This window comes from Mobula birostris, chromosome 23 (assembly GCF_030028105.1).
Source record: "Mobula birostris isolate sMobBir1 chromosome 23, sMobBir1.hap1, whole genome shotgun sequence".
Lineage (NCBI taxonomy): Eukaryota > Metazoa > Chordata > Chondrichthyes > Myliobatiformes > Myliobatidae > Mobula > Mobula birostris.
Window position 1 is genome coordinate 9,187,354 of NC_092392.1, and position 27,655 is coordinate 9,215,008.

Sequence of the window (27,655 nt, forward strand, 5' to 3'; positions counted from 1 at the left end):
TTGGTAAAAAGGTGAGTATTTTTGTGGATGGAATATGTGTCCCTATATGTCAAACGAGCACTCAGTGGTCAAGTTTTACTGATCTGCTTTCTTATTTTTGATTGATCATTGAAGACTGTCCTTTGCCTTAGAATATAAGGGACTTCGAAAGAAATTTTATGCAATTCAAAAAAGACTGGGTTTGATTACCTATTTTAAACATTCTCCTGAAGGTAACACAACTTATCCAAGTTCGGAAGGGAATTTCTGTTTGCCTCTCAAGGTTTGTGCACCAATTTGCAAGCTAAAAGAAGAAAGACAGAGATTCCCTTCCCAAGCAACTATTATTCAAAGGCAACGGAATGAAATATTTGCTCATTTTTTTTCTCATTTATCCTTTTTTAAGAAAACAAAAAATTGTGATTCTCATAGAACCTTGGTCGAGCTTCAGTGGGAACAACACCAAGCAACATCCCATAATATTCATGCAACATTAACCATAGCAACGCCACTCAGATTTAGCTCTGCCCTTTTCCACCATTCAGTGCAGTGTTATGTTTTTCATTTTTAAAAATAACCCCTTCCTCCCCTTGAAGACCCAGACCAGTTGAGACCCACCCTACCCACCCAGATTCCCTTCTCCCTTCCAGTCGAGCTAGCTATCAATAAAATGTTTTAAAGCACGTTCTATGTTCATTCGATGTCCAACTCTTGTGACTCCAAGTTCCACATAGTCTTCTTTTGTCAAGGCAGGTAGATGAGAGCCCTCGATCTCATTATGTAAGAAGCTCTCTCTGTGTTCTGATAGGTTAAGACTGTCGAGCCAGTCTGCTACGTCATACTTGTTCCACATCACCATGGGCTTTTGGCAGAAGGGTTTGGGGGGGAGTAAAGAATGCATGGGGACACCAGAGGGAGATGGGGAGCGGCTACGAGCACTGGCACTCCTCACCACAAACCGCACCTCCTTAGGCTCATGAGGAATATTGAGGCTAGAAGATTTCAGGATGGTGGGAGGGGTCTGTGTTGGTGTGGAGAGTGGTGAGGGCCTTGGTGAACTGATGCCAGCTTCTGTCCTTGATTCGACGCCAGGTTTCGCAGGGCTTGGAGCCCTTCGGGTAACTGGGTGCCTGGAGCCAGGACGGATAGTGAATGTTGCTCCGAAGCTCCGCTGGGATATTGTGTTCAGTTCTCCTAAACTACTGAAAAGTCTGCAGACAAAAAAAAGAAAGTAGAGAATTAGGAGTTGGTGTCCTGGGCTTCGTCTTAGTGAGTCACCCAAGGCAACATGCTCAAATCTCAACATCTATCAGACTACACCAGCAAGCTAGCTTTGCACTTTCACTGTCCCATATCAGGGAACTTTCACACTCATCAGAAAAGACCTGCTAGAGAGAGCTTCAATTTCTTCCTGGAAAATGAAACTTTCCTCCTCGAAAGACTTTAATGCTGATGCCAATAGATTTTGCTGCACAAGTATAGAGGGTCACTATGGAACAAAGTGGTCTGAGTTTAAGTGTGGAGAGAGGTGACTATAGTTGAGTGACTAGGTTTGGTAAAAGACTGTTGTTAACAGAATGTGGACAATGTTGCAACGGACAAAATTTATACTTCATCTATAAATGCCCTTTTTTGAACTGAATAGCTTGCTAAGCCATTTCAGAGCTATATTAGGTCTGGAATAACATATTGGCAAACATATTTCCATGAAAGATATTAGTGAATACTGATTAGGTTTTAAACATTAATTAGGTTATTTAATGGTCACAGTTTTTGTCAAACCATTATCAATAATATATTTATTAAATTATTTATATTTAAATTCCTCTGCTGCCATTGAGGGATTTGAAATCACGATCAGGAATCAATAGCTCATGCATTTGAACACTTGTGTAGTACCTTAACCTTGGTGTTGTTATACAAAACTATGGGGATGATGGCAGACTGAGAAGAGGGTAAATTAAACACAGAAGGGCGTGTATGTCATGGGAAACAAGTGTATGAGTGCATTAGTTTTGTGGGTTTGCTGAATATGGACACAGATTGGCAGTGAGAGTTTGAAGTGTAGAGTTCTGAAAATTGGAGCAAATTGAACAAGATTGCATTAGTTTGATTTGTGAGGTGCACTGTGTGAAAGACTGTGTTATTATTATTATTATTAGTATTATCTTTCTCCGCTAGATTATGTGTTGCATTGAAGTGCTGCTGCTAAGTTAACAAATTTCACATCACATACCGGTGATAATAAACTGGATTCTGATCGTAGGGAGATGTGGGTTACTGGGCTTCAGCTGATTAGTTTGTGGGAGATGAGCATAGATTGTTACCATTTAATAAAAATTCAAATGACTGAAATTATTAAAACTTAATCTAGTATATACTTTAGCCAACTTTTCCACACATTTGATATTCACTGCATAGCATATCCATCCAAGAGAATGGTCAAATGAGATGACTGACTTCTGAACTCTTTGAAGGGTATAGGGCAGAACAGATCATTTGGTGAAACTGATGGCTAAGCCCAAACCAGTTTGCTTACTATCCCAAGCAATCACTTTTCAAGTTTGGGAATTATCTATGATTGACATCAAAAACTCACGACCTTGTACCACACATTCTGTGTTCAATCATCTTCTACATCAAAGTTTAAAGAGATAGAACACCATAACTCAGTGTTTCCTACAGTTCATGCTAGGAAATGCACACAACACACACAACATCCAATAATTCAAGCTTAGCACTCAGCATCATCAACGATACAGCTAAAAGACATGAACTTCCAAATTCGTAAAGGGGGGCACTGCACATCTGTCACCCATTTATTTACATCTCCTTTCTGATTATTAGTTATTTTGTTGCACCAGTTTACAATCTAACATAAACTCCAAATGAAGCTTGAGAGCAAAATTTACTCATCAAATATTTATCTTGGTTGAAACACTGATTAGGAATACATTTGTCAAAAAGTGCATTAGTGTAAAGTATGGTTGTGTTGTATAATGCTTGGAGAAATTTAGAGTTAATCTTTAACTAATAAGGGTAATTCTCTAAGATTGTTTTTAACCAATAAAGGTAATCCTCTAAGATTGTCTTTAACCAATAAGGGTAATTCTCTAAGATTGTCTTTAACCAATAAGGGTAATTCTCTAAGATGTCTTTAACCAATAAGGGTAATTCTCTAAGATTGTCTTTAACCAATAAGGGTAATTCTCTAAGATGTCTTTAACCAATAAGGGTAATTCTCTAAGATTGTATGGATGGTAAGTGGTTGCTTTCCCACTTCCACCCCATGACAGAAAATCACAAGTGCAATGCCAGCTTGCATTTAGAAACGGAGTTATAGTCAGTATTATTAACACTACTTGACGTTAAAGATGGAGGAAGGTGTCACTTTGAACCTTGGAAAGTAAATTGTCTGAAATCTAGTTGTTTCTAGGTTACTGGAAGATGAAGAAATGGAGCCAATGAATTAATTAGTCAGAACGTCAGTGATGCTTTCACCATACAAATAAAAATAATGCACACTAGGTATGACTTCCTCCAAGTCCTACTAAGTGCCCAATTCTAATCAACAGATGGCAATTTAATTTTTCTTATTTTTTTTTAGCACTTATAGGTTTGCAGTGAGCATTTCACACTTATAATTTTTGTTTCTGAGTCTTTGTAGTTACGGAAATGATGAAAATTCCAGTGGTTGAGTGCCATTGAACTTTCCCAGGCTGGATGCAGCAACACAAAGTTCTCTCTGCAATTACTCATGAATCACTCAGGGAAATATGAAAGCTATTTGGTGAAGATGTGCAAGTGACAGAGAAATGGAAGGGAGATTGCAGGTACTGGAAGTAATGATTTGAGCTTACGTATATGTTCACCTTCCTGCTCTTGATCCATCATTGAGTGGAACCAAATGCTGTCTGACTTGGTGGAGGGCAGCCCATGGGTTAGAAATGAAAAAATAAAACACAAAAGAACACACACACACACACACGCACGCAAAATGAGTACAGCAATGTTTCATCTTCACCATAAGGAAAATTCACAGTTTATAAGACAGCGGAATTAAAAGAATCCAGACAAAGCAAAATCCAAGAAGGGAATTTGGATGTGGCGAATGGTAGTGAGCACTTACACAATTTGCTCACCCTCCTGAGGCTCGAGGTGATTCTAGACAGAGCACCACAACGCATGCACAGTGAGCGGAAAAAAAAGAGGCAATGAGAGAGAAATGTTAGCATCAATCCATGAAAATGACCAGACATTTCCACTACATACACTACAGTAAACACTTCCTATAGTAGACTTGCTTCACATTACTTCAGAGTCTGAGTCTTGGCTCTCCTTCCTGTGTTTCCCTTGGTTACAATACAAAGAATTGTAACAGTCTGTGATAGGTTTGATCTTAACTCAGGTTATGGGGTAAAAGCAATTTAAAATGATTCAACAAGTGCAAGGGAATTAAGATTTTCAACACATAATCTGGGGCTTTACTCAATTCAGAACATGAAAGTTATGAACTTAAAAAAAGAAGCGAATTTGTTGCTGCGTGGAGAATGCTTTGTCAAACTCTACTCATGCCAAAGAAAAGACTTTGCAGTCATCTCTCAGGGAACCAGGTTTCAGTACTAATGCCAAGAGGGGTTAGATCCTAGAACTATGAGGTATGTTAAGTGCCAGGTTCAGAATTCTACTGCCAAAGGAACTTGATTGTAGTGGTTTTGAACTGTACTCTTACAATGGTCATGCAAGAACCTGGATTTTACGACAATATTCCACCACTGAGTTTGCCAGAGACCTTGTGAATCATGTGAAGATGTCACAGTGAATTAACAAGAATGCAAACAACAGTTGTGGGGTCTTGAATTTTATAAATAGATGTGGAATACAAAAGCAGTAAGTTATGCTGGACCTAGACAAATCAGTAGTAAACCCCAGGATGGTGTTTATTCACCATTTATGGACACCTCGCTTTGGGCATAGTCAAGGCATTAGATAGGATGTAGAGGACATTTACTGCCATGGTATAAGGAATATGGCATTTCTGTTATATTTAAAGACTAGATTGGAGTTGTTCTCTGCAGATAGTTAAGAGGAGATTTAGCAGGTGATTGTTACGTCTTGAACATTTTGGTTTCTGACCTCTTGCTTCCAATGTTAGTTGCATCCATGGCCCAACAGGAAATGACCTGTAGGCCCATGCCCTGAGTTGGGCACGGACAGAGACAGGAATTGTAGCTCAGTGCTTGAATTGGAGGGGAAGGTGAAGACCACAATAAGACATGTACTGACAACAAGGTAAGTAATATGGTAGGACTGGACAGCAAGGCTCATGGGATAGAGAAATTACAGTGCACGGTGGATGGCAACGCGTTGAACAATATCAGTGGGCAGTATGAGGATGTACCAAATACTGGAAAGATTAACTGAATATCCAATCTGATTTCTTGTCTTTGGTGTCCCTCAGGGGCATAGTCCAAAGTGGTCCCTTATCGGGGGGCATAGTCCAAGTTTCCCCATAATGCTTCAAAAGATCAATGCCTGCTGTATGACATCATCCCATGTGTTCAAAAGCAAGAAGTGTGCCTGGCACAAGGGTCACCTGCTCGCAGTAGTGTCCTGGAAAAGAAAATGGCATGCAATTGAATCTCTTAGCAACAGCTTCACAGCAGAAGGGTGGATCACGAGAATGAACAGATTTAGGATAATCTGTGAAAGAACCAGAGAGATAATGGATAGATTTTTCCAGACAGAGAATTGTTATGATCTGAAATGCACTATTTGTAATAGTGTTGTAAGTGGTTTCAATAGAAGCCTTTTGAAGGAGAATTGAACACATAACTGTAAAGTAAAGGCTTTGCAGGGCCAAAAATAAACGAGAAATAATTGACATCAACCAAGTGTCTTATTTAACATCATGGCAAAATAACTTCTTTGCATACTAATGATCCTATGAAAGTTTGGAAGAATATACAAGGAGTTAAGACATAATTTGCCTGGGATATACTTCTGGCTCAAACTAAATATGAGGATGATAAGGCAGAACAAAGGGAATTTAATTTCTTAATGCATGCTGTATTAATTTCTTAATTTCCTCATGCTCTCATGCTTCGTCTGACGATATCCTTTAACCTTTGCATTCTAACAAGTAAGTGGGCATTTCTACTCTGTGCCATGTTAATAGGCAGTTACATGTTATGCAGTTGCAACTAGACCATAAGACATAGGAGCAGAATTAGGCCATTTGGCCCATCGAGTCTGCTCTGCCATTCAATCATGGCTGATCCTTTTTCCCCCTCCTCAGCCCCACTTCTCGGCTTTCTCCCCATAAGCATTGTCCAATCAAGAACCTAGTAAGCTCTGCCTTAAATACTCAATGGCCTGGTCTCCACAGCTGCCTGTAGTAATAAATTCCACAAATTCACCACCCTCTTGCCAAAGAAATTACTGCACATCTCTGTTTTGAAAGGGCGCCCCTCTATCCTGAGGCTGTGCCTTCTTGTCCTAGACTCCCCCATCATGGGAAACATCCTTTCCACATCTAATCTGTCTAGGCCTTTCAACATTTGAAAGGTTTCAATGAAATCCCCCTCATCTTTCTAAATTTCAGCAAGTACAGACCGAGAGCCATCAAACGTTCCTCGTATGATAACCATTTCATTCCTAGAATCATCCTTGTGAACCTCCTCTGAACCCTTTCAAATGCTAGCACATCTTTTCTTAGATGAGGAGCCGAAAATGGTTCACAATACTCAAGGTAAGGTGTCAATAGTGCCTTATAAAGCCTCAGCATCACATCCCTGCTCTTGTATTCTAGACCTCTTGAAATGAACGCTAACATTGCATTTGTCTTCCTCACCACCGGCACTACCTGCAAGTTAACTTTTAGGGTGTTCTGCACAAGGACTCCCAAGTTCCTCTGCATCTCAGATTTTTAGCTTTTCTCCCCATTTAGAAAATAGTCTGCACATTTATTGCTACTACCAAAGTGTATGACCGCGTATTTTCCAACATTGTATTTCATTGCCACTCTTTTGCCCATTTTCCTAATCTGTCAAAGTCCTTCTGCATTCTGCCTGTTTCCTTAACACTACCTGCCCCTCCACCGATCTTTGTATCATCTGCAAACTTGGCAACAAAGCCAACATCTAAATCATTAATATACAGCATAAAAATAAGCAATCCTAACACCACTAGTCAGTAGCAACCAACCATAAAAGGATCCTTTTATTCCCACTCATTGCCTCCTACCAATCAGCCAATGCTCTGACCATGCCAGTAACTTTCCTGTAATACCTTGGGCTCTTAACTTGATAAGCACCCTCATGTGTGGTGTCTTGTCAAAGGCCTTCTGAAAGTCCAAATATACAACATCTACTGCATCCCTTTTATCTATCCTACTTGCAATCTCCTCAAAGAATTCCAACAGGTTCGTCAGGCTAGATTTTCCCTTAAGGAAACCATGCTGACTTTGTCCTATCTTGTCCTGTGTCACCAAGTACTCCATAACCCCGTCCTTAACACTTAAATCCAATACCTTCCCAACCACTGACGTCAAGATAACTGGTCTATAATTTCTTTTCTGCTGCCATCCTCCTTTCTTAAAGAGTGGCGTGACATCTGCAATTTTCCAGTCCTCACACACCATGCCAGAGTATTGGGAGCTACAATGAAAGTCATGAATTTGTTTCATGCGGTAGACTGCAGGAATCAAGGGTTTATAATTAAGCCATTCTTTAATTGGGAATTTGGGAGATACTGTAAGCATGAGTTGTAATGTAGCAATGGGGACTCCATGGAATTGTCATATCATAGGAGGATATTTGGCCTAAAGATATCAAATCAGTTCAGGCTCTTTGTCGAGCAACTAATTGAGTTCCTTTCCAGAGATTTTTCTTCAAATGTCAATTGAATTCCATTTTGATAGCTTTCATTCACTCTTATGACAGGCAGTGAGTTTCAAGTCATAATCACTCTCTACATGAAAATGCTTCTCACTATAGATTTTCCCCATCACTTGAAATGTATTTCCTCTAGCTCTTGAACCACCTACTAATTTGAAAAGCTTATTCAAGTTTATCAAGATGCTTGGAGAGTTCTGTTAAATCTCCTCCCACCCATTGTTTCAAGAACAACTCCAGGGGTTCTAATGTATCTCTGAAACTGGAAGTCCTCACCCTGGAACTTCCTCAGTAAACCTCAGAGATAAAGTGACTGGAAGTAAATGCAGAATGTCATTTTAACCCGATAAGTGCTTTAGAAAAGTTCAACATAAGGGCACTGCTTTAGTACTCTAAGCTCCTCTGATATCCAGGATTCCTTTTGTTTTCCAATTATGTTCTGCTATTTACAAAAAGGTATGCACTCTATTTAGAATTATGCCATTTTGTTGATATTGTCTATCTTTCCTTTCTCCAGCAAAATTTCCTATTTCCAGCAGACTGAATAGTTTATTTGTCTTTGTAAGGACATTCCTGAAATTAATTGCAAATTGAGACATTGATTTTCCATTCCATCATCCAGCTCGCTATGAACTTAGTAACTGCCAAACTGCTTGAACTTTGTGTCTGGCATTGAGTTGGACTACGGGGGCACAGGTAACACCAAGGCTCCGAGCATGTTGGCAGATGGAATGTTATTATCCTATCTGCTTCAATGTCAAAAGTAACAAAAGGGAAAGGAGTAGAGATCTGAAGGAATTTTGAAACAAGTCTAATCTGTTCCTAGAATTCTGTGGTGGCAAATGAGGCAAATGTTAGCAGCCAAAATCTTTAAACAGCCAAAGCCATGGTATGTTTGCTATGAATGGTGCATGAATAAAAGTTTCATGCCAAACATTTCACACACAGATGCAATAGTTACACAGTATAATGGACGGAATCATGTAAGGTTGTGCTACTTTATAAATAAAGCTCAAATATATCACCAGCCATTCCTTTTCCATTTCTTTCAGAGATGTTCCATTATCAAGATGATGCCATGGTCTCTGGTGAGGTGTGAGACTGGAAACATCAATCAGTGCTTTTATTAGTCTGTTTTTTCCAGAATTCACTTTCTTTGCTCTTAAACAGTGATTTAAGCATCAGTACCATTTACACCTGTTTTATAACTAGTTTACGGTTGGATCTTACCCTTCCTTCATCTTCGACAGACTCGTGGCTCCAGTGCCATTCAGTGCCTGGCCTGTTTCTGGGTTACTGGCTACATTGTGATCAATGCCATTCAAGACCATTCTCAGTTGTGATTAATTAACCATCAAATAAACCATTGCTGTTCTTTGTTTAAGTGAAGGCATTTCCAGTAAATTGGGAATACTGAACAGAACAAATGAATCATCATTCATTTTCTTTCCCGGAAAAATTGCAAAAAGAAAGCTGGTCATAGTTTCCTGAGTTTGCTGAGACATGGAATTATGAGGGGAGTGGGTCTCACAACAAAAAATCATTAACACCAAGCTAACAGAACTCAGTTGCTGAAAAATACTTACAGATCCATTGATTAATCCTGCCTCCATGGACTCTTGGATTTGCTCCACATTTTACATTACCCTTTCCCATATAGTCACTTTTAGAAATTCCTCAACTTATCCTTCAACTTTTGGAGAACCAATATTGAAGTTAAACTTCTGTCACATTCAGCAAAGCTAAAATCCTTTCAAGATCTCCACATTTCTGTATTCCTCTGCCCAATGTTACAACATCAGTGGCAGCTACAGGCTAAGGTCCATGAGCTGCATACTGTGTAATTCCCACTCAAAATATTTCTGCCTCTGTACTTCTCTTTCTTCCTTTAAGACATTCTTTAAAACCAAACTCTCTGATCCAGTTATCCCAAAATCTTGCATATACTTTGTCAAGTTTTGCTGCATAATGCTCAGTTGAAGCACTTTGGACTAATTTACTACATTAAAGGCAGAACAAATGAAAGGTTTAATAATCAAACTAATTGAAAGTTCTCACTTAATTTGCACATTTTCTCTGGGACTACAGGGTGCTCCAGCTTTCTCCCACATCCCAAAGATGTGCCAATAGGTTAATTGCGTGCTGTAACTTATTATTAAACTTAAGTTTATGCAAAGGGAATTGACGGGAAGGGGTTAGAGAGAGACAGAGAAAATCGATTGCAGGTTACAAAGAAATAAAAGGAGAGAAGTGGAACTCATGAACTGCTCCCCTGGGAAGTGACATGGGGCCTACAGGACGAGTAACCTTCCATGTTGTGGTATTTCTAAGACTGAACAGCAATATTCATCACACCATCCTTTGCTCTAACATAAATCCACCTTGACCCAGGGGTTACACAATCACTTCTTCAGTCTAAGGCTATAGACTTAGGATCAACTTTGGCACATAATCTGGATTGACAGCCTGTTGCAATGTTGAGGACATCACAGTTTTGGAAGAGCCATCTTTTCAATGAGAAGTCAATGTGCCCTGTCAATTGATTATAAATTATTCTTTGGTACGATTCAAAGGCTAGGAAAGTTCTCCAAATGTCAGCAAGATTTGCTCTGGCATCCTTATCAACTGTTGGAATCAGTTGTTTTTTTTTGTTTTTGATATTAGTTGAATAAATGTAAGACTAAAATTGTAGCTATTGCTAACTTTTATTTTCTTGTATTTTTCACAATGTGTGGCATTTGATCTTCACCTACTGGTGGGAAAGCAGTACAGCAGTTACATAACGGTTTATACCTGTGAGTATGCTGGGGTCATATACTCTGTCAATGCTCCCAATTTGGCCTCCTGTAAATCGGTGAGATCTGACGTAAACTGGGGAGACCGCTTTGCTGAGCACCTACCAGATCCTGCCAGAAGAAGCAGGATATCCTAGTACCACCCATTATAATTCCACTTCCTACTCCCATTCCAATATCTCCCTCCCTGGCCTCCTCTACTGTTGTGATAAAGCCACACTCAGGTTGATGGAACAACACCTATATTTCGTCCGGGTAGCCTCCAACCTGATGGTATGAACAATGATTTCTCGAACTTCCCACCCATCTCTCCTTCACCATTTCCCATCCCCTTTTCCCTCCCTCACCTTATCTCCTTGCCTGCCCATTTCATCCTTCTGGTCTCCCCCCCCCACTTTTCTTTCTTCCATGGCCTTCAGTCCTCTTCTATCAGACTCACCCTTCCTGTGCCTCTTCCACCAATCAACTTCCCAGCTCTTTACTTCATTCTCCCCCCGCCAACCCAGGTTCACCTATCACATTGGGTTTCTCACTCCTCTCCCCCCACCCTTTAAATCTACTCCACATTTTTTTTTATCCTGTCCTGCCGAAGAGTCTCAGCCCAAAATGTCGACTGTACTCTTTTCCACAGATGCTGCCTGGCCTGCTAAGTTCCTCCAGCATTTTGTCTGTGTTGCTTGGATTTCCAGCATCTGCAGATTTTCTCCTGTTTGGGCTCATCACTTTTTTTTTATTAGCTAAATATTATCACTTAACACACGTGCTTTGACAGTGACTTTTGATTGGATCCTTTTTACCACAAGAATGTGGCTTTATCTATGGTAGAAAAGTACCAGTTTTTGCAAAGGGATCACCTTCTTTGCTCCTTGTTCTCTGTCTGTTCTTCTAGTTCATATGCTCTGTATCTGTTCCTTAAAATGTTGGAGCAACAAGTTTTCACTCATTCTTGAACTCCTAAAAATACCCAGGGATCAGAAAAATCATTAAGATCCCACACAACTTGTTCCAGGATTCAAACGTTATGTAGTGCTAATGTTCCCCTTTATTTCCTTGCATCCTCTATACCCCTTAATTTTAGCCAGATTTCTGAGATTTTTGACTCATTTATTGTTATGAACAACTTATCTCGATTAACTTTAATAATACCCTTTGGATTTTTAAAATTCCATTAGGCCATGCAAAGTGTCTTTTGAAAAGAAATCTATGTTTCTATGTCTCTCATTGGCACTTAACATGTCTGGACATAGTGATTCCATGAAGGAGGAGCGCAGGTAGATTGCTGGGTGTGATTCTCAGAGAATCAAAAACGTAGACTCAAAAATTCAATGGGATCCTGTCACCAAACATATCTTTACTTGTCTATCACTCTCTGCTTTCCGCAGGTATCACTCCCTCCTTGATTCCCTTTTCCATTTGTCCCTCCCCAAAAATCTTCCTTCTGACATGCATACCTGCAAGCAAAGAAATGCTACACCTGCCCATTCACTTCCTCTCTCACCTCCATTCAGGGCCCCAAACAGTCCTTCCAGGTGAGGTAACACTTCACTTGCCAACCTGTTGGAGTCGTCTCCTGTATCCAGTGCTCCCGATGCGGCCTCCTCTACATAGGTGAGACCCAGTGTAAATTGGGGGACCACTTTGTCAAGCAACTCCGCTCCATTCACAAAAAGCTGAGTTTCCTGGTGGCCAACCATTTGAATTCTGATTCCCTTTCCTGTTCTGACATGTTGGTCCATGACTTCCTTTTGTGCCATGAGGCCACTCTCAGGGTGCAGGAACAACACCTCAAATTCCATCTAGGTAGCCTCCAACTTGATGGCATGAACATCTATTACTTCTTCTGGTCATTCCCCCCCCACCCCCTTCTTCTTCTATTCCCCAATCTGGCCTCTTACCTCTTCTCCTCACTTGCCTATGGTTCACTTTCCTCTCCTATCAGGTTCCTTCTTCTCTAGCCCTTTGTCTTTTCTACCTATCATCCCAGAGGTTCTTACTCCACCCCCCCCACCTACCTGGCTTCACCTATAATCTTCTAGCTTGCCCTCCTCCCCCTCTCACCAGCATTTTATCCTGGCATCTTTTCCCTTCCTTTCCAGCCCAGAAGAAGGGTCTTGGCCCAAAACATCAACTGTTTATTCATTTCCATAGATGCTGCCTGGCCTGCTGAGCTCCTCCAGCATTTGTTGTGTGTTGCTCAAATGAAGACATAGTCACGTAGTCACAGAAAAACAGGCTCCTCAGCTCACTGTGTCTACAGTATGTCTATCCTAAAGCATCTATCTGTATTAATCCCAGTTGGTCTGTAAACAATTATGCTTTGGCAAATTATATGTTCATCTAATGAACATGCTCAGCACAGCTTTGTGGGCTGAAGGGCCTGTATTGTGCTGTGGGTTTTCTATGTTCTATCTAGAATCTGGATGCTTCTTAAATATTGTGTTCTAGATTATAGCATCCTCTGGGTGAAAAATTCTCATATCCCCTCTAATCTCTTACCCTGACTTAAATCTATAACTCCTGATCTTAGACCCTCGGCAGTAGGAAAGAAGAAAAATCTTACTATATGCCCTGTCTATGTCTTGTAATTTTTAAAACTTCTATCAAGTCCCTCATGATAAATGTTTTCCTCGAATCTTCTTTTCATCTGGAAAGTGAGGTCCCAAATTTTACTAGCATTCTTCGAATGACAGCTTGATTGTTTTGAATGGGATGTTTTGATGTAGTACACTTTCCACTCACCGCCACCCAGATGATAAGCCTGTAGAAAAAGACCATTCCTCACAACATCCATTTCATTGTGCCTTGCATTAAATTATGGAAAGAATTAATAAAGTCAAATAAACTTGAAAGATAATGCAATGCACAAATATTAAGTCTACGGTCAAATTGTTTTTAATTATTTTGATCATATCTACTCTTCCAGAGATCCTGTCAGCAACAATGATCAGCACCTGGTGGAGATCTGCAATTCACAAGTTCTTGCCATGGTTAAGAAAGCTAGAACATAGGAAAGCGATTGGTTGTCCTTCGTATCCGATGATGACAGCGGACCTGTGCAGGAGAGTTTTTAAAGTGGAAAATCCATTGCGTTGGGGCAGTTCCACTCTTTTGACGTGGGAAGTCCATTTCCATTGGTATGAATAGTCTTTGCAACTGGGGTTTTCCACTAATTGGCAGCCATGTTTTGGGATGCCAAGACTTGGATATTTAAAGAGCATCTGAACTCAGGCTTGGGGATTAATCGTCAGTTTAATTTTGGTTCAGTCAGATTCCGTTTAGGATTTCTGTCTCATTTAGATTCTCGTCTAGCATCTAGTCAAGGACCCTGTTCTTGTCTTAGTCTTGAAATCATGTCTTGATTTGGGTCTTTACCATCTTGGGCAAGTCTCTCGTCACAGTATGACTGAGCCAATATGGACGCATTGGGATTGCAGTCTCTCGTCAGCTGTGGCCAGGTGCGCTGGAACTGGAGAGGAAGGGTCTCAAGTTGAGGAACAAGCCAAGAGCCTGACAAGGAGATGCCCAAGAATTCTGGAGCCCTGGCAGCCTAGCCTGAAGGAACCAGTTGCCAGATCCCATCTAAGGGAAAGGCTCCTAAATATAGATCCTCAGTGCCTAGTCCGAGGAGGACAAGGACTACTCATAGCGCTTTTGTCCTATCATTTGAGGATATGGATGTAGATTTAGACTCCGATTTGGTCAAGTCCCTGGAGTTGGATAAGGACCCCGATTTGGACCCTGTTTCAACAAAGGACTCCAGTGAATCTATGGAGGAGACTTCGATGTGTGCTGAATTGCCCCCAACACTGATCCATGATTATTGACACCGTCACCCTGAGCAGCCAGAGTGGTCAGGAATCTGCCATAGGGGAAGGGACACAGCCGCACCATTATAAATAGGAGGCTCCTTCCTCCGATTAGAAATAGTATGCATTTTGATGTAGGGTGAAGGAGGAAAAGTGGCAGAATGAGGGCCAATATTGTCATGGAAAGGGACTGTTGTGAAGAATCAGAACTACATTGGGCTGCTCCTACACACAACTGACCATGGTTTCAGGGCTATATTGGTGACATTATTGTTCCTTAATCTGATCTATGGGTAATTTTCTCATCAGTGCATTGCTTAACTTTATAAAACATGATCCCATGCCTCATGACTCTCTGAATGAGTATACCATGGCAAACCTTATCAAACTCACTAAAATCCATATACACCACCACATCCACTGCTCTAACTTCATCAGTTTGATTTGTCACTACCTCAGAGAATTCAATCAGGATTGTGAGACACAATCTGCCCCTCAGAAGGCCATGCTGACTATTCCTAATAAGACTATGCTTCTCCAAATGCTCGTACATGCTGTCTCTAAGAATCCTCTGCATTGGATGACAAAATAGAAAATGGACTTTAGCTAGGGAAAGGAAATTTTACAAAATGTCTGCAAAGATGTCTTGAGAAAACTTTTAAATAAAAAGAAAAAGATTTAGAAGAAGTGAGTAAAGGCAAGGATATTTCAGGTGCATGCTACCAAAGGCTCTACCTTTACCTTACAATCCTGCTCAAGCAAAGCAAGAAGTAACAGAACTCAAGAGTGTAACTAAATAGTTAATGTAGGGGCTAAGAGAATACTCACAGTAAGGGTAAGGGAAACAAAAGGCTTCTGGCATGGAAAGATCAATAACCAAAAGAAGTATACACGTTACCAGTAAAACCCTAAGGCTTGCTGTCTTCAGTCTACAACCCTGAGTTCTTTAACTGCTACTTTCCTACGACCATCAGGTTCTGGAATTGACTTGCACCACCCTAATCTTACCTCAACAATGGAACACAAAGGACCACCTCTTGCATTTTTATGTTTTTCAATGTTTCGACTTGCCTCGATGTTTTTTTTGCACTGATGTCTTGTTCTGTAGTTTGTTTTTTTTTGTTCTTCAGTATCTGGTATAACTCATGTCTGGTATAACTTATGTCTGTGTGTTGTCTGAACCTATGTGTCAATGATGCAGCTGCAAGCAGGTTATTCACTGTACCTGTACCTCTCTAAATCCGTGCACATGACAATACACTCAACTTGACTCAACAAAAAGCATTTACATGATTTATTTCTGGCCAGCAATGTGCATTAGATTTAATGCTCAGTAACTCAAATATTGTAAAGAGCATGAAACTAACACAGAAACGTTTTTTTGTTGCTAAAGTTCAAATTACAAACTCAGAGAGCAGTGCAGTTGAATATTGTGAACTATCACCCAGTCTTAAAGAATCACTCCACTGTCACCCCAGTCTTACCATATCAGAAATAGCCCCATCCATCTCCCTCCCTGCGGCGTCACAAGTTTTATACATGTAATGCCTTGGTTAAGATTTTTACTGATATACTGTAGGTATTTCATTTTAGCAGTTCTATAAGAGCAGTCTGTTCTGCTTTTAGCATGTTTGAGCTAAAAGGCTATGCTATTCAACTTAGGAATGTTGTGTTAGCCAATCAGGATGGTGGAATTGGGAGCAGGTTCTAGAGAATGCTTGGCAGAGATGTTTTTGTGATGGACACGGATGTGGGTCGAGGACTTTTTGGCAGGAGCTGGGAGAAAACAGGAGGGAGGATGGCTGAGGATGCCATCCCTGTTACACAGAAGAATGGCTTCAAGGAGGAATGACCAATATTCCCAGGGGGCAGTCCATTTGCCAAGATGGATTTTGAGCGACATTTGGTAGGTGGTATGTGCTTTCACGCAGATCGTGAGTCTAGTGTGTGTGTTAAAGACAACTTTAAGATCAGCATGGTGTCTGTAAAGGGAAATCTTGCCTGACAAATCTGTTAGAGTTCTTCAAGGAAGTAACAATCAGTGTGAACAACGGAGAGGCAGTGGATGTCATTTACTTGGATTTTCAGAAGGAGTTTGATAAGGTGCCACACATGAGGCTGCTTAACAAGATAAAATCCCATGGTGTTAAAGGAAAGATACTGGGATGGATGGAGGAAAGGCTGACAGGCAGGAGGCAGCGAGTGGGAAGTAGTGGTGCTCCTCAAGGGTCAATATTGGGACTGCTAATTCTCACATTGTTTTTCAATAATCTGGATAATGGAATTGATGGCTTTGTGGCAAAGCTCGCAGATGATACGAAGATAGGTGGAGGGGTAGGTAGTGCTGAGGAAGCAATGCGATTGCAGCAGGAATTAGACAAATTGAAAGAATCAGCAAGAATGTGGCAGATGGAATAGAGTGTTGGGAAATGTATGATAATGCATTTTGGAAAAAGGAACAATAGTGCGGACAATTATCTAAATGGGGAGAAGATTCTAACATCAGAGGTGCAGAGGGCCTTAGGAGTCCTCATGCAAGACTCCCAGAAGTTTAATTTACAGGTAAGGAAGGAAAATACAATGTTGGCATTTATTTCAAGGGGAATAGAATATAAATGCAAGGAGATAATGCTGAGGCTTTATAAGACACTAGTCATTGCCAACAGTTTGCGGGGGAACCTCATTGAAACCTACTGAATATTGAAAGGACTCGATAGGCTGGATGTAGACAGGATGGTTCCTGTGGTGGGATATCCAAAACTAGAGGGTACAGCCTCAAAATTGAGGGGCGAGAACAGAGGTAAGGAGGATGCTTTTTAGCCAGAGAGAGGTGAATCTGTGGAATGCTCTGCTACAGAATGTGGTGGAGGCCAAGTCCATCCAAATATTTAAGGCAGAAGTTGATTGCTCCCTGATCAGTCAGGATATGGCAAGAAGACAGATGTATGGGGTTGAGTGGGATCCGGGATCAGCCATGGTGGAGCAGACTCAATGGGCTGAATGGCCTAATTCTGCTCCTGTGTCTTTGGTCTTATGGAGCTCCAAATTATGTGCACATTTAGACTGGGTTAACTGTAATGTGCCCTTTTTAAAATGTTGTTTTATTTCTTTTTCCAGCTAACTGTTTGATAAAGTTGAAATTTGTAAATACATTTTCTTTATAATTGCATGCAGTGTACGATCTGTTATTTCTTGCCAATGGGTAATTGCAAGCAGGCAGCATTTACACACAGTATTCGCTCAGATTGTGGTGTGGGTGGTCAAAACATCCCAGCTCTCCTGGTCTGGTGGGACCCGAGTCATATCGACCCTAGACGTATGGAGTTGAGAAAAGTGGTGTTCTCACTGCTGAGTCCATTGGCTTGTTAGCGAGTGGCTTACCAGCCGTGTTTCTAGAGACGTCTGGTAAAAAGTGGTTTCATACAATTGCAATATGACTTCCTGACTCTTATACTCAGTGTTCCTATGATGAAGGCAAGCATGCCCTGTGCCTTCTTTATCATCCTATCCATTGGTGTTCCCATTTTCACAGAGCTATAGATTCAGACCCCATGGTCCTTCTATATGTCAGTGTTCTTTAGAGCTAAGATATTGGAGCAGAATCAGGCCATTTGGCCCATTGAGTTTGCTCTGCCATTTCATCATGGCTGATCTGATTTTCCCCTCAGCCCTATTCTCCTGCCTTTTCCCTGTATCTCTTCATGCCCTGACCGTTTAAAAATCTATTAACCTCTGCCATAAATATACATAAAGACTTGGCCTCCACAGCTACCTGTGGCAAAGAATTCCCACATTCAGCATTCTCTGTCTAAAGTAATTCCTTCTCATCACTGTACTTAAAGGACAACCCTTTATTCTGAGGTTGTGTCCTCTAGTCTTAGACTCCCCACCATAGGAAACACCCTCTCCACATCCACGCTATCAAGGCCTTTCACCATTCAATAGATTTCAGTGAGGTCACATCTCATTGACCTGAATTCTAGTGTATATAGGCCCAGAGCCATCAAACACTCCTCACATGACAATCCATTCAATCCTGGAATCATTTTTGTGAACCTCTTTTGGACCCTCTCCAGTTTCAACACATCCTTTGTAAGATAAGGGGTCCAAAACTGCTCGACAACACTACCAGTGAGGCCTCACCAGTCCTTTATAAAGTTTAAACATTACATCCTTGCTTTTATATTCTAGTCCTCTTGAAATGACTGCTACCATTGCCATTGCTTTCCTCACCAGACTCAACCTGCAATTTAACCTTTAGGGAATCCTGCACAAGGACTCCCAAGTCCATTTGCATCACAGTATTTTTTGTATTTTCTCTCCATTTAGAAAAGAATCAAACTTTTCATTTCTTCTACCCAAGAGCATGGCCATACACTTTCTGACACTGTATTCCATCTGCTATTTCTTTGCTCATTCTCCTAATCTGTCTAAGTCCTTCTGTAGCGTCTCTACTACCTTCCCCACCACCATCTTCTTATCGTCTACAAACTTTACAACAAAGCCATCAAAACCATCATCCAGATCATTGACATATAACATGAAAAAACTAGTCCAAATACGGAGCCCGGGGGAACACCACTGGTCACTGACAGCCTACCAGAAAAGGCTCCCTTTATTCCCACTCTTTGTCGCCTGCCAATCAGCCACTGCTTTATCCATCCTTCCTGTAACACCATGGGCTCATAGCTTGTTAAGCAGCCTTATTTGTGGTGCTTTGTCTAAAGCCTTCTGAAAATTCAAGTACACAACGCCAACTGATTTTCCTTTTTCTATCCTGACTGTTGTTTCTTCACAGACTTCTAACAGATTTGTCAGACAAGATTTTCCTTGAGGAAACCACGCTGACTATGGCCTATCTTATCATGTGCCTCCAAGTACCCTGAGACCTCATCCTTAATAATCGACTCCAACATCTTCCCAACCACTGAGGTCAGACTAAATGGTCTATAGTTTCCTTTCTTCTGCCTCTCTCCCTACTTGAAGAGTGAAGTAACTGTTGCAGTTTTCCAGTCTTCTGGAACCATTCCTGAAGCTAGTGATTCATGGAAGATCATTACTAATGCCTCCACAATCTCTTTAGCCACCTCTTTCAGAACACTGGGATGTACACCTTCTGGTTCAGGTGACTTACCTACCTTCAGACCTATAAGTTTCCAAAGAAACTTCTCCACCATACTGCTGGTGTCTTCCATAGTGAAGACTGATGCAAACTACTTATTCAGTTCATCTGCCATTTCCTTGTCCTACATCACTACCTCTCCAGCATCATTTTCCAGCGGTCCAACGTCTACTCTTGCCTCTCTTTTACACTTTATGTATCTGATGAATCATTTGGTGTCCTCTTTAATATTATTGGCTGGCTTACTTTTGTATTCCATCTTTACCTTCTTAATGACGTTTTTAGTTGCTTACTGTTGGTTTTTAAAAGATTTCCAACATCTAACTTGCCACTAATGTTTGCTCTATTATATCTCCTCTCTTTGGCTTTTATGTTGGCTTTGACTTCTCTTGTTAGCCACGGTTGTGTCACCTTGCCTTCAGAATACTTCTTCCTCTATGGGATATATATACAGTATATATATCCTCTGCCTTCCAAATTGCTTCCAGAAATTTCGGCCATTGCTGCTCTGCCATCATCCCTGCCAGTGTTCTTTTCACATCAATTCTAGCCAACTTCTCTCTCATGCCTCTGTAATTCCCTTTACTCCACTGTAATACTGATAGATCTGACTTTAGTTTCTCCTTCTTAAATTTCAAGGTGAATTTGATCATACTATGATCACTTTCCACTGATGGTTCTTTTACCTTAAGGTCTCTAAACAATTCTGGTTCATTGCACAACACCCAATCCAGAATAGCTGATCCTCTAGTGGGCTCAACCATGAGCGGCTCTAAAAAGTCAATTCGTAGGCTCTCTAGAAATTCCCCCTCCTGCAGTCCAGCACCAGCCAGTCTATGTGCATATTCAAGTCCTCCATGACTACTGTAACATTGCCCTTTTGGCATGCATTTTCTATCTCCTTTTGTAATTTGTAGGCCATAGCCTTACTACCATTTGGGGGTCTGTATACAATCCCATCAGGGTCTTTGACAAATGCTGAACTAAAATCCACATTGACAACTTTCACAGCTCTACCTTCATCACTTAGCTTTGTCACCACTTGAAAAAGTTTCAAGTACCTGGGTGTCAAGATCTCTGAACATCTAACCTGGTTCCAACATATCGATGCAGTTATAAAGAAGGCAAGACAGCGGCTATGCTTTATTAGGAGTTTGAAGAGATTTGACATGTCAACAAATACACTCAAAAACTTCAAAGTTGCTGGTGAACGCAGCAGGCCAGGCAGCATCTCTAGGAAGAGGTGCAGTCGACGTTTCAGGTCGAGACCCTTCGTCAGGACTAACTGAAGGAAGAGTGAGTAGATCCCTTACTCACTCTTCCTTCAGTTAGTCCTGACGAAGGGTCTCGGCCTGAAACGTCGACTGCACCTCTTCCTACAGATGCTGCCTGGCCTGCTGCGTTCACCAGCAACTTTGATGTGTGTTGCTTGAAATTCCAGCATCTGCAGAATTCCTGTTGTTTGCACTCAAAAACTTCTATAGTTGTACCGTGGAGAGCATTCTGACAGGCTGTATCACTGTCTGGTATGAGGAGGGGCTACTGCACAAGACCGAAAGAAGCTGTAGAAGGTTGTAAATCTAGTCATCTCCATCTTGGGCACTAGCCTAAAAAGTACCCAGGACATCTTCAGGGAGTGGTGTCTCAGAAGGGCAGTGTCCATTATTAAGGACCTCCAGCACCCAGGGCATGCCCTTTTCTCACTGTTACCATCAGGTAGGAGGTACAGAACCCTGAAGGCACACACTCAGCAATTCAGGAACAGCTTCTTCCCCTCTGCCATCCAATTCCTAAATGCACATTGAAGCTTTGGACACTACCTCACTTTTTTAATACACAGTATTTCTGTTTTTGCACTTTAAAAAAGATGTATTCATTATATGTATACTGTAATTGATTTACTTGTTTATTTATTATTATTATGATTTTTATTTTATTTATTTTATTTTTTTTCTCTCTGCTATATTATGTATTGCATTGAACTGCTGCTGCTAAGTTACCAAATTTCATGTCACATGCCGGTGATAATAAACCTGATTCTGAAAAACTCATAAGAGTTCAGTAAAACACATTTTGTTCTGCAGAAAGCCATGCTGTCCCTAATTAGGTCACAGATTTTCCACATACATATAAATCCTATACTGAAAAATGCTCAATTTGAAACGTCGACTGTTTACTCTTTTCCATAAATGCTGCCTGGACTGCTGAGTTCCTCCAGCATTTTGTGTGTGCTGCTTGGATTTCTAGCATCTGCAGACTTACTCACGTTAATGTTCTCTGATAGCTTCCTGACTCCCTACTTCATGGTTTCCAGGATTTTCCCTACTTGAATAATGGAACAATCTTAACTATTCACCAGTCCTGTGGGACCTTACCTGTGGCTAGAGAGGACATAAAGATCTTGCTCATGGCATCATCAATCTCATCTCTTGCCTTTCTAAATAGCCTAGGGCAATTTCAGGCCCTGCTGACTTATGTTCTTTCAGAATCCAATACTACCTCCTTCTCTATGTAATCATCATCATCATCAGGTGCCATGCCCAGTTTGAGCTTTGACTGCCATGGCCCACACACTCCTGTTTCGGGTCAAGTGGATCAATTCATTGGTATTCATTTCCAATTCTCTGGCTGCTGTCTCCATCATGTAAGCATATCCTAATATATCAGGGCAATCTACAATAATTTCACTCTCCTCTATCTCCCTCACCTTGGTAAATACAATGCAAAGTAGTCATTTAGGACATTACCTACATCTTTTGCTTCCAAGCACAACTTCTTCCTTTATCCTTGAGTGGTCCTGCCCTCTCCCAGGTTATTTTCTGTTTCTTGAAGTACAGAATGCCCTCAGATTCTCTTTCATCCTACTTGCCAAGGGCGTTTAATGGGCCCTCCTGGCTTTCCTAATTTCCTTCTTGAGTACTGTTTTAGGTTGTTTATAATTCTCAAGGAATCCTTTGGATTTTAGCTACTAAAACCCTCCCATGCACTTCCTTTTCCTTTTTGACTACACCTAAATTCACCATCTCTCTTGATATCCAGGAAGTTGGTACCTTGCTATCTTTATCCTTCCTTACCTACCCTGTCCTGTACTCTGTGAAGTTAGTCTTTAAACACTCTCCACATGTCAGATGTGGATCTATGCAAACACAGCTGATCTCCCTGGTTCTGTCCTAAGGCTCTTGTAATTTGCATTGCTCTAGTTTCATACTTGCTTGCAAGGTCTTACTTACTTTTATCTTAGAACTAAGGAGTAATGGCCACTGCTGCCTCAGAGTCCTCCCACTGAAAGGTCACCTGGTCGGAGTCATGTTCTAACACCTGGTCCACTGTGGCCCCTCCAATTGTTAGACGATTTGCACACTGATTTAAGAAACCCTTTGAGATGCCTCTAACAAATTTTGCCTCATATAAACATTTTGTATGAAGGAGATCCTAGTCTATATTGGAGACATTGAAGTCACCCATGACAACTGTGTTAATTTTACTCCTTTACTCACCTGCTTGCATTTCTGTTCTCCAATGTCCTGGTGGCTAATGGGGGAGGGGGTGGGGTCCGTAGTTTAATTCCATCTGAGTGATTGCATCTTTCTTATTTTTGAGCTCTACCTACATAAACTCAGTGGATGAGCCTCATTCTGTCGCCACTGAGTACAGATGTGATGTCGATCCAGAATAACAGTGCAACTCTACCCCTCTCCCCCACAATGGCTCTTTTACCTTCTTCTCTATTACTTCAAAACCCTGGAACAGAAAGTGTCCAGCCTTGCTCCTCTTTCAACAGGGCTTCATAGTTCCATGTACGATGCAAACTCTTAAGTTTGTTACCCTTATTCTTAATACTTCCAGCATTAAAATAAACCCGACTCAAGCCATCCATCAAAGTTGCTGGTGAATGCAGCAGGCCAGGCAGCGTCTCTAGGAAGAGGTACAGTCGACGTTTCGGGCCCAGACCCTTCATCAGGACTAACTGAAAGAAGAGCTAGTAAGAAATTTGAAAGTGGGAGGGGGAGGGGGAGATCCAAAATGATAGGAGAAGGCAGGAGGGGGAGAGATGGAGCCAAGAGCTGGACAGTTGATTGGCAAAAGGGATATGAGAGGATCATGGGACAGGAAGCCCAGGGAGAAAGAAAAGGGGAGGGGGGGAAAACCCAGAGGATGGGCAAGGAAGGATGTGGAAGCATTGGAAAGAGTACAGAGGAGATTTACCAGGATGCTGCCTGGTTTAGAAAGTATGCATTATGATCAGAGATTAAGGGAGCTAGGGCTTTACTCTTTGGAGAGGAGGAGGATGAGAGGAGACATGATAGAGGTGTACAAGATAATAAGAGGAATAGATAGAGTGGATAGCCAGCGCCTCTTCCCCAGGGCACCACTGCTCAATACAAGAGGACATGGCTTTAAGGTAAGGGGTGGGAAATTCAAGGGGGATATTAGAGGAAGGTTTTTTACTCAGAGAGTGGTTGGTGCGTGGAATGCACTGCCTGAGTCAGTGGTGGAAGCAGATACACTAGTGAAGTTTAAGAGACTACTAGACAGGTATATGGAGGAATTTAAGGTGGGGTGTTATATGGGAGGCAGGGTTTGAGGGTTGGCACAACATTGTGGGCCAAAGGGCCTGTACTGTGCTGTACTGTTCTATGTTCTATGTATAATGAGAGAGACAGAGGGAGAAAAAGGAAAGAGAGAGAAAGAATGTGTGTATATAAAGAAATAATGGATAGGGTCAAGCCATCCATCTCCTTGTGTCTATTTCTTTGCTCCTACCTGTTCTACCTGGTCATGACATCTACCTTGCTCTCAATCCCTGCACCTTCTGACCTGGTGTTCTGATTCCCATCGCCTCACCAAACAAGTTTAAACACACAAACACCAGGAAATCTGCAGATGCTGGAAATGCAAGCAACACACACAAAAAATGCTGGTGAATGCAGCAGGCCAGGCAGCATCTCTAGGAAAAGGTACAGTCCACGTTTCAGGCTGAGACCCTTCGTCAGGACTAACCGAAAGAAGAGATAGTAAGAGATTTGAAAGTGGGAGGGGGAGGGGGAGATCTGAAATGATAGGAGAAGACAGGAGGGGGAGGGATGGCGCCAAGAGCTGGACAGTTGATTAGCAAAAGGGATACCAGGCTGGAGAAGGGAGAGGATCGTGGGATGGGAGGCCAAGGGAGAAAGAAAGGGGGAGGGGAGCCCACTATAGTGAGAGGAACAGAGGGAAATAAAAGAGAGAGAGAAAAAAGGGGATAAAAATAATAAAGAATAAATAAATAATGGATGGGGTATGAAGGGGAGGTGGGGCATTAATGGAATTTTGAGAAGTCAATGTTCATGCCATCAGGTTGGAGGTTACCCAGACGGAATATAAGGTGTTGTTCCTCCAACCTGAGTGTGGCTTCATCTTTACAGTAGAGGAAGCCGTGGATAGACATGTCAGAATGGGAATGGGATGTGGAATTAAAATGTGTGGCCACTGGGAGATCCTGCTTCCTCTGGTGGACAGAGCGTAGGTGTTCAGCGAAATGGTCTCCCAGCCTGCGTCGGGTCTCGCCAATATATAGAAGGCCACATCGGGAGCACCAGATGCAGTATATCACCCCAGCCAACTCACAGGTGAAGTGTTGCCTCACCTGGAAGGACTGTTTGGGGCCCTGAATGGTGGTAAGGGAGGAAGTGTAAGGGCATGTGTAGCACTTGTTCCGCTTACACGGATAAGTGCCAGGAGGGAGATCAGTGGGGAGGGATGGGGGGGACGAATGGACAAGGGAGACGCGTAGGGAGCGATCCCTGCGGAAAGCAGAGAGAGTAGGGAGGGAAAGATGTGCTTTCTGGTGGGATCCCGTTGGAGGTGGTGGAAGTTACGGAGAATTATATGTTGGACCCTCCCCTCCCACTATCAAATCTCTTATTATCTCTTCTTTCAGTTAGTCTTGATGAAGGGTCTCAGCCCGAAATGTCAACTGTACCTCTTCCAATAGATGTTGCCTGGCCTGCTGCGTTCACCAGCATTTTTTGTGTGTGAAGTTTAAAGACACCTGAGTACCGAATCTTCTGGCCAGGTTTCCCTTCAAACTATCCCTCTTCTACAGGTCGTCCCTGCTCCAGATGAGTTTGCAAGGATCCATAAACCTGAAACCCTGCCCTCTACAGCGGCTGCTCAGCCACACGTTCATCTACTGCTACCCTGAAATGTGTGAGGAAACTGGAGCACCCAGAGAAAACCCAGCTGGTGTCAGGGAGAACGTACAAAACTCCTTACAGACAGCGGTGGAACTGAACCGTTGTTGCAGGCTCTGTAAGAATGTTATGCTAACCACTACCTATCCTGCCACCTGTTTTACAACCAGAGAATCTCCAGACTGAGTGGTGGCATCCATTAGTCTCGCGAGACCATGGATCTGCGCCTGGAAAGTCTTGCTTCAGTCTGTGTTAGAGCAGCGTCTGTTGTGGCTGTAGAGGCCCACACGGGAGTGACAGTCTCGGCTGCAGCCACTGCACCTGAAGGCACTGTCCTCCTTCGGGTAGATGGAGCTCATCAGCCTGGGAGGGCAGTCCATCTAAGAGGGGGAAACTCTGATTTCAGACCTCCGCTGCCTTGCGGCCATACCCACTGATGGGAAAGGCTTCGGGAGTAAACCCTGAGGACAAATCCGGAGCTGGAGTCCCTAAGGCAGTTTGACGTTGCTTCCAACCTCGCTCTGGCAACTCCTGCGACGAAACTGGTGCCAAGCTGTATCGGCCCTTGGACAACATCGGTGTCGTGGAGAGGGGAGACTTGCAGCATGGGCAACTGCCGGTCTTCCATACAATCTTGCCCAGGCCTGCGCCCTGGAGAGGACACTCCAGTGTCGCACAACACGGAAAGCAGCAATCTCCAGACTATCTCCCTAACTATTCAGTCTCTATCACTATTGCTCAGTTTGACTTCACCCTTTCCCCGCTGAGCCTCAGAGACAGCGTCACTGATCTTCCTGCCGCTGATAGTTCAGCATCCACCCTCAGTATCCAAAGTGCCTGGAATAATGGCCACATGTGAATCCTGCATTTTCTGCCTGCTCGCTCTACCTTTCCCAGTGTTCAATCTGCTGTCTGCATCTTAGGTGTGACCACCTCACAAAAATGTTTGTCAATGTTGCTCTCAGCACCCTGTATGATCCCAAATATATCCAGCTCCAGGTCCATCTTCTTAATGCAGTCAGCCAGGAGCTGCGGTTGGGCGCATGTCCTACAGGTGAAGTCACCAGGGACTCGAGAAGTATCCCTGATTTCCCACATCCTGCAGGAAGAGCTTGCCAGTACCCCAACTGCCATCATAGCTTCTGTAGAAGGGAGAGTAGTTTGAAGAAACCTAGCTGTTGCTGCTGCTCAGCCTCCTCTCATGGAAGCTTCCTAAACTGAAGCCTCCTGAATGAAAGCCTTAGTACTTATATTCAACCACGACACTTACAGTTCAAAGATGGCCACTCCCAAAAATGACTGCTCCAAAATAGCCAGTCTGCTAGAGCTAGCTCCCTTTTATATCCAAAAAGCAACTTTTAAAATGCTGCTGACTCTTCATCTGCTGCTTAGTAGAAATCTCAATAGAAAACTTGCAGAAAGCTTTATCCCTTTGAAGTGTCCATCTTCATCCAGGGTAAACTCCCATAATTTATTGATAATCAAAGCTTCAAAAGTAACATTATTACTGATAATTGCCTAGATTCCATGGATAAAAGACTGGCTAATAAAATGAAGATGAAATAATCTTTTGTTATGAGGGGTTCAAAGGGCCGTGATAATCCTCCTTTTCAAAAATCACGATTTTACTCTTTACACTTGCAAACAATTCACTATTTAAAATTGCAGTACTGGTTACATCCAAGTTTCTAAAACTGAGAATTTGGTCTAGTATTATGTTATCTAATATTAAATTCAAAGGATCAGAATTGATTGGAAGCTGATGCTGTAGGTATTTCCCCCTTAGTATGAACTTCAAAGATGTATCATGATTTATATTCAATGGGCTATTTTACACATCCCTGCAACCTCACCTTCAAGACTCCTTGCACTGTCCATTCATTCT

At 42.1% G+C, this 27,655-nt stretch overlaps 1 protein-coding gene across 15 annotated transcripts in view; it reads right to left on the minus strand.

Annotated features, from left to right (window-relative positions):
* Nucleotides 1–611: 611 nt before the first annotated feature.
* Nucleotides 612–27,655, minus strand: part of shank3a (SH3 and multiple ankyrin repeat domains 3a) — a 1,072,328-nt gene continuing 1,045,284 nt past the window's right edge. For all 15 annotated transcript variants that reach the window (XM_072241114.1, XM_072241121.1, XM_072241124.1 and 12 more), the window contains one exon: nt 612–1,190. In XM_072241114.1, the coding sequence (XP_072097215.1) occupies nt 635–1,190 (556 nt within the window). In that variant the 3' untranslated portion in view covers nt 612–634. The remainder of the gene's footprint in view (nt 1,191–27,655) is intronic.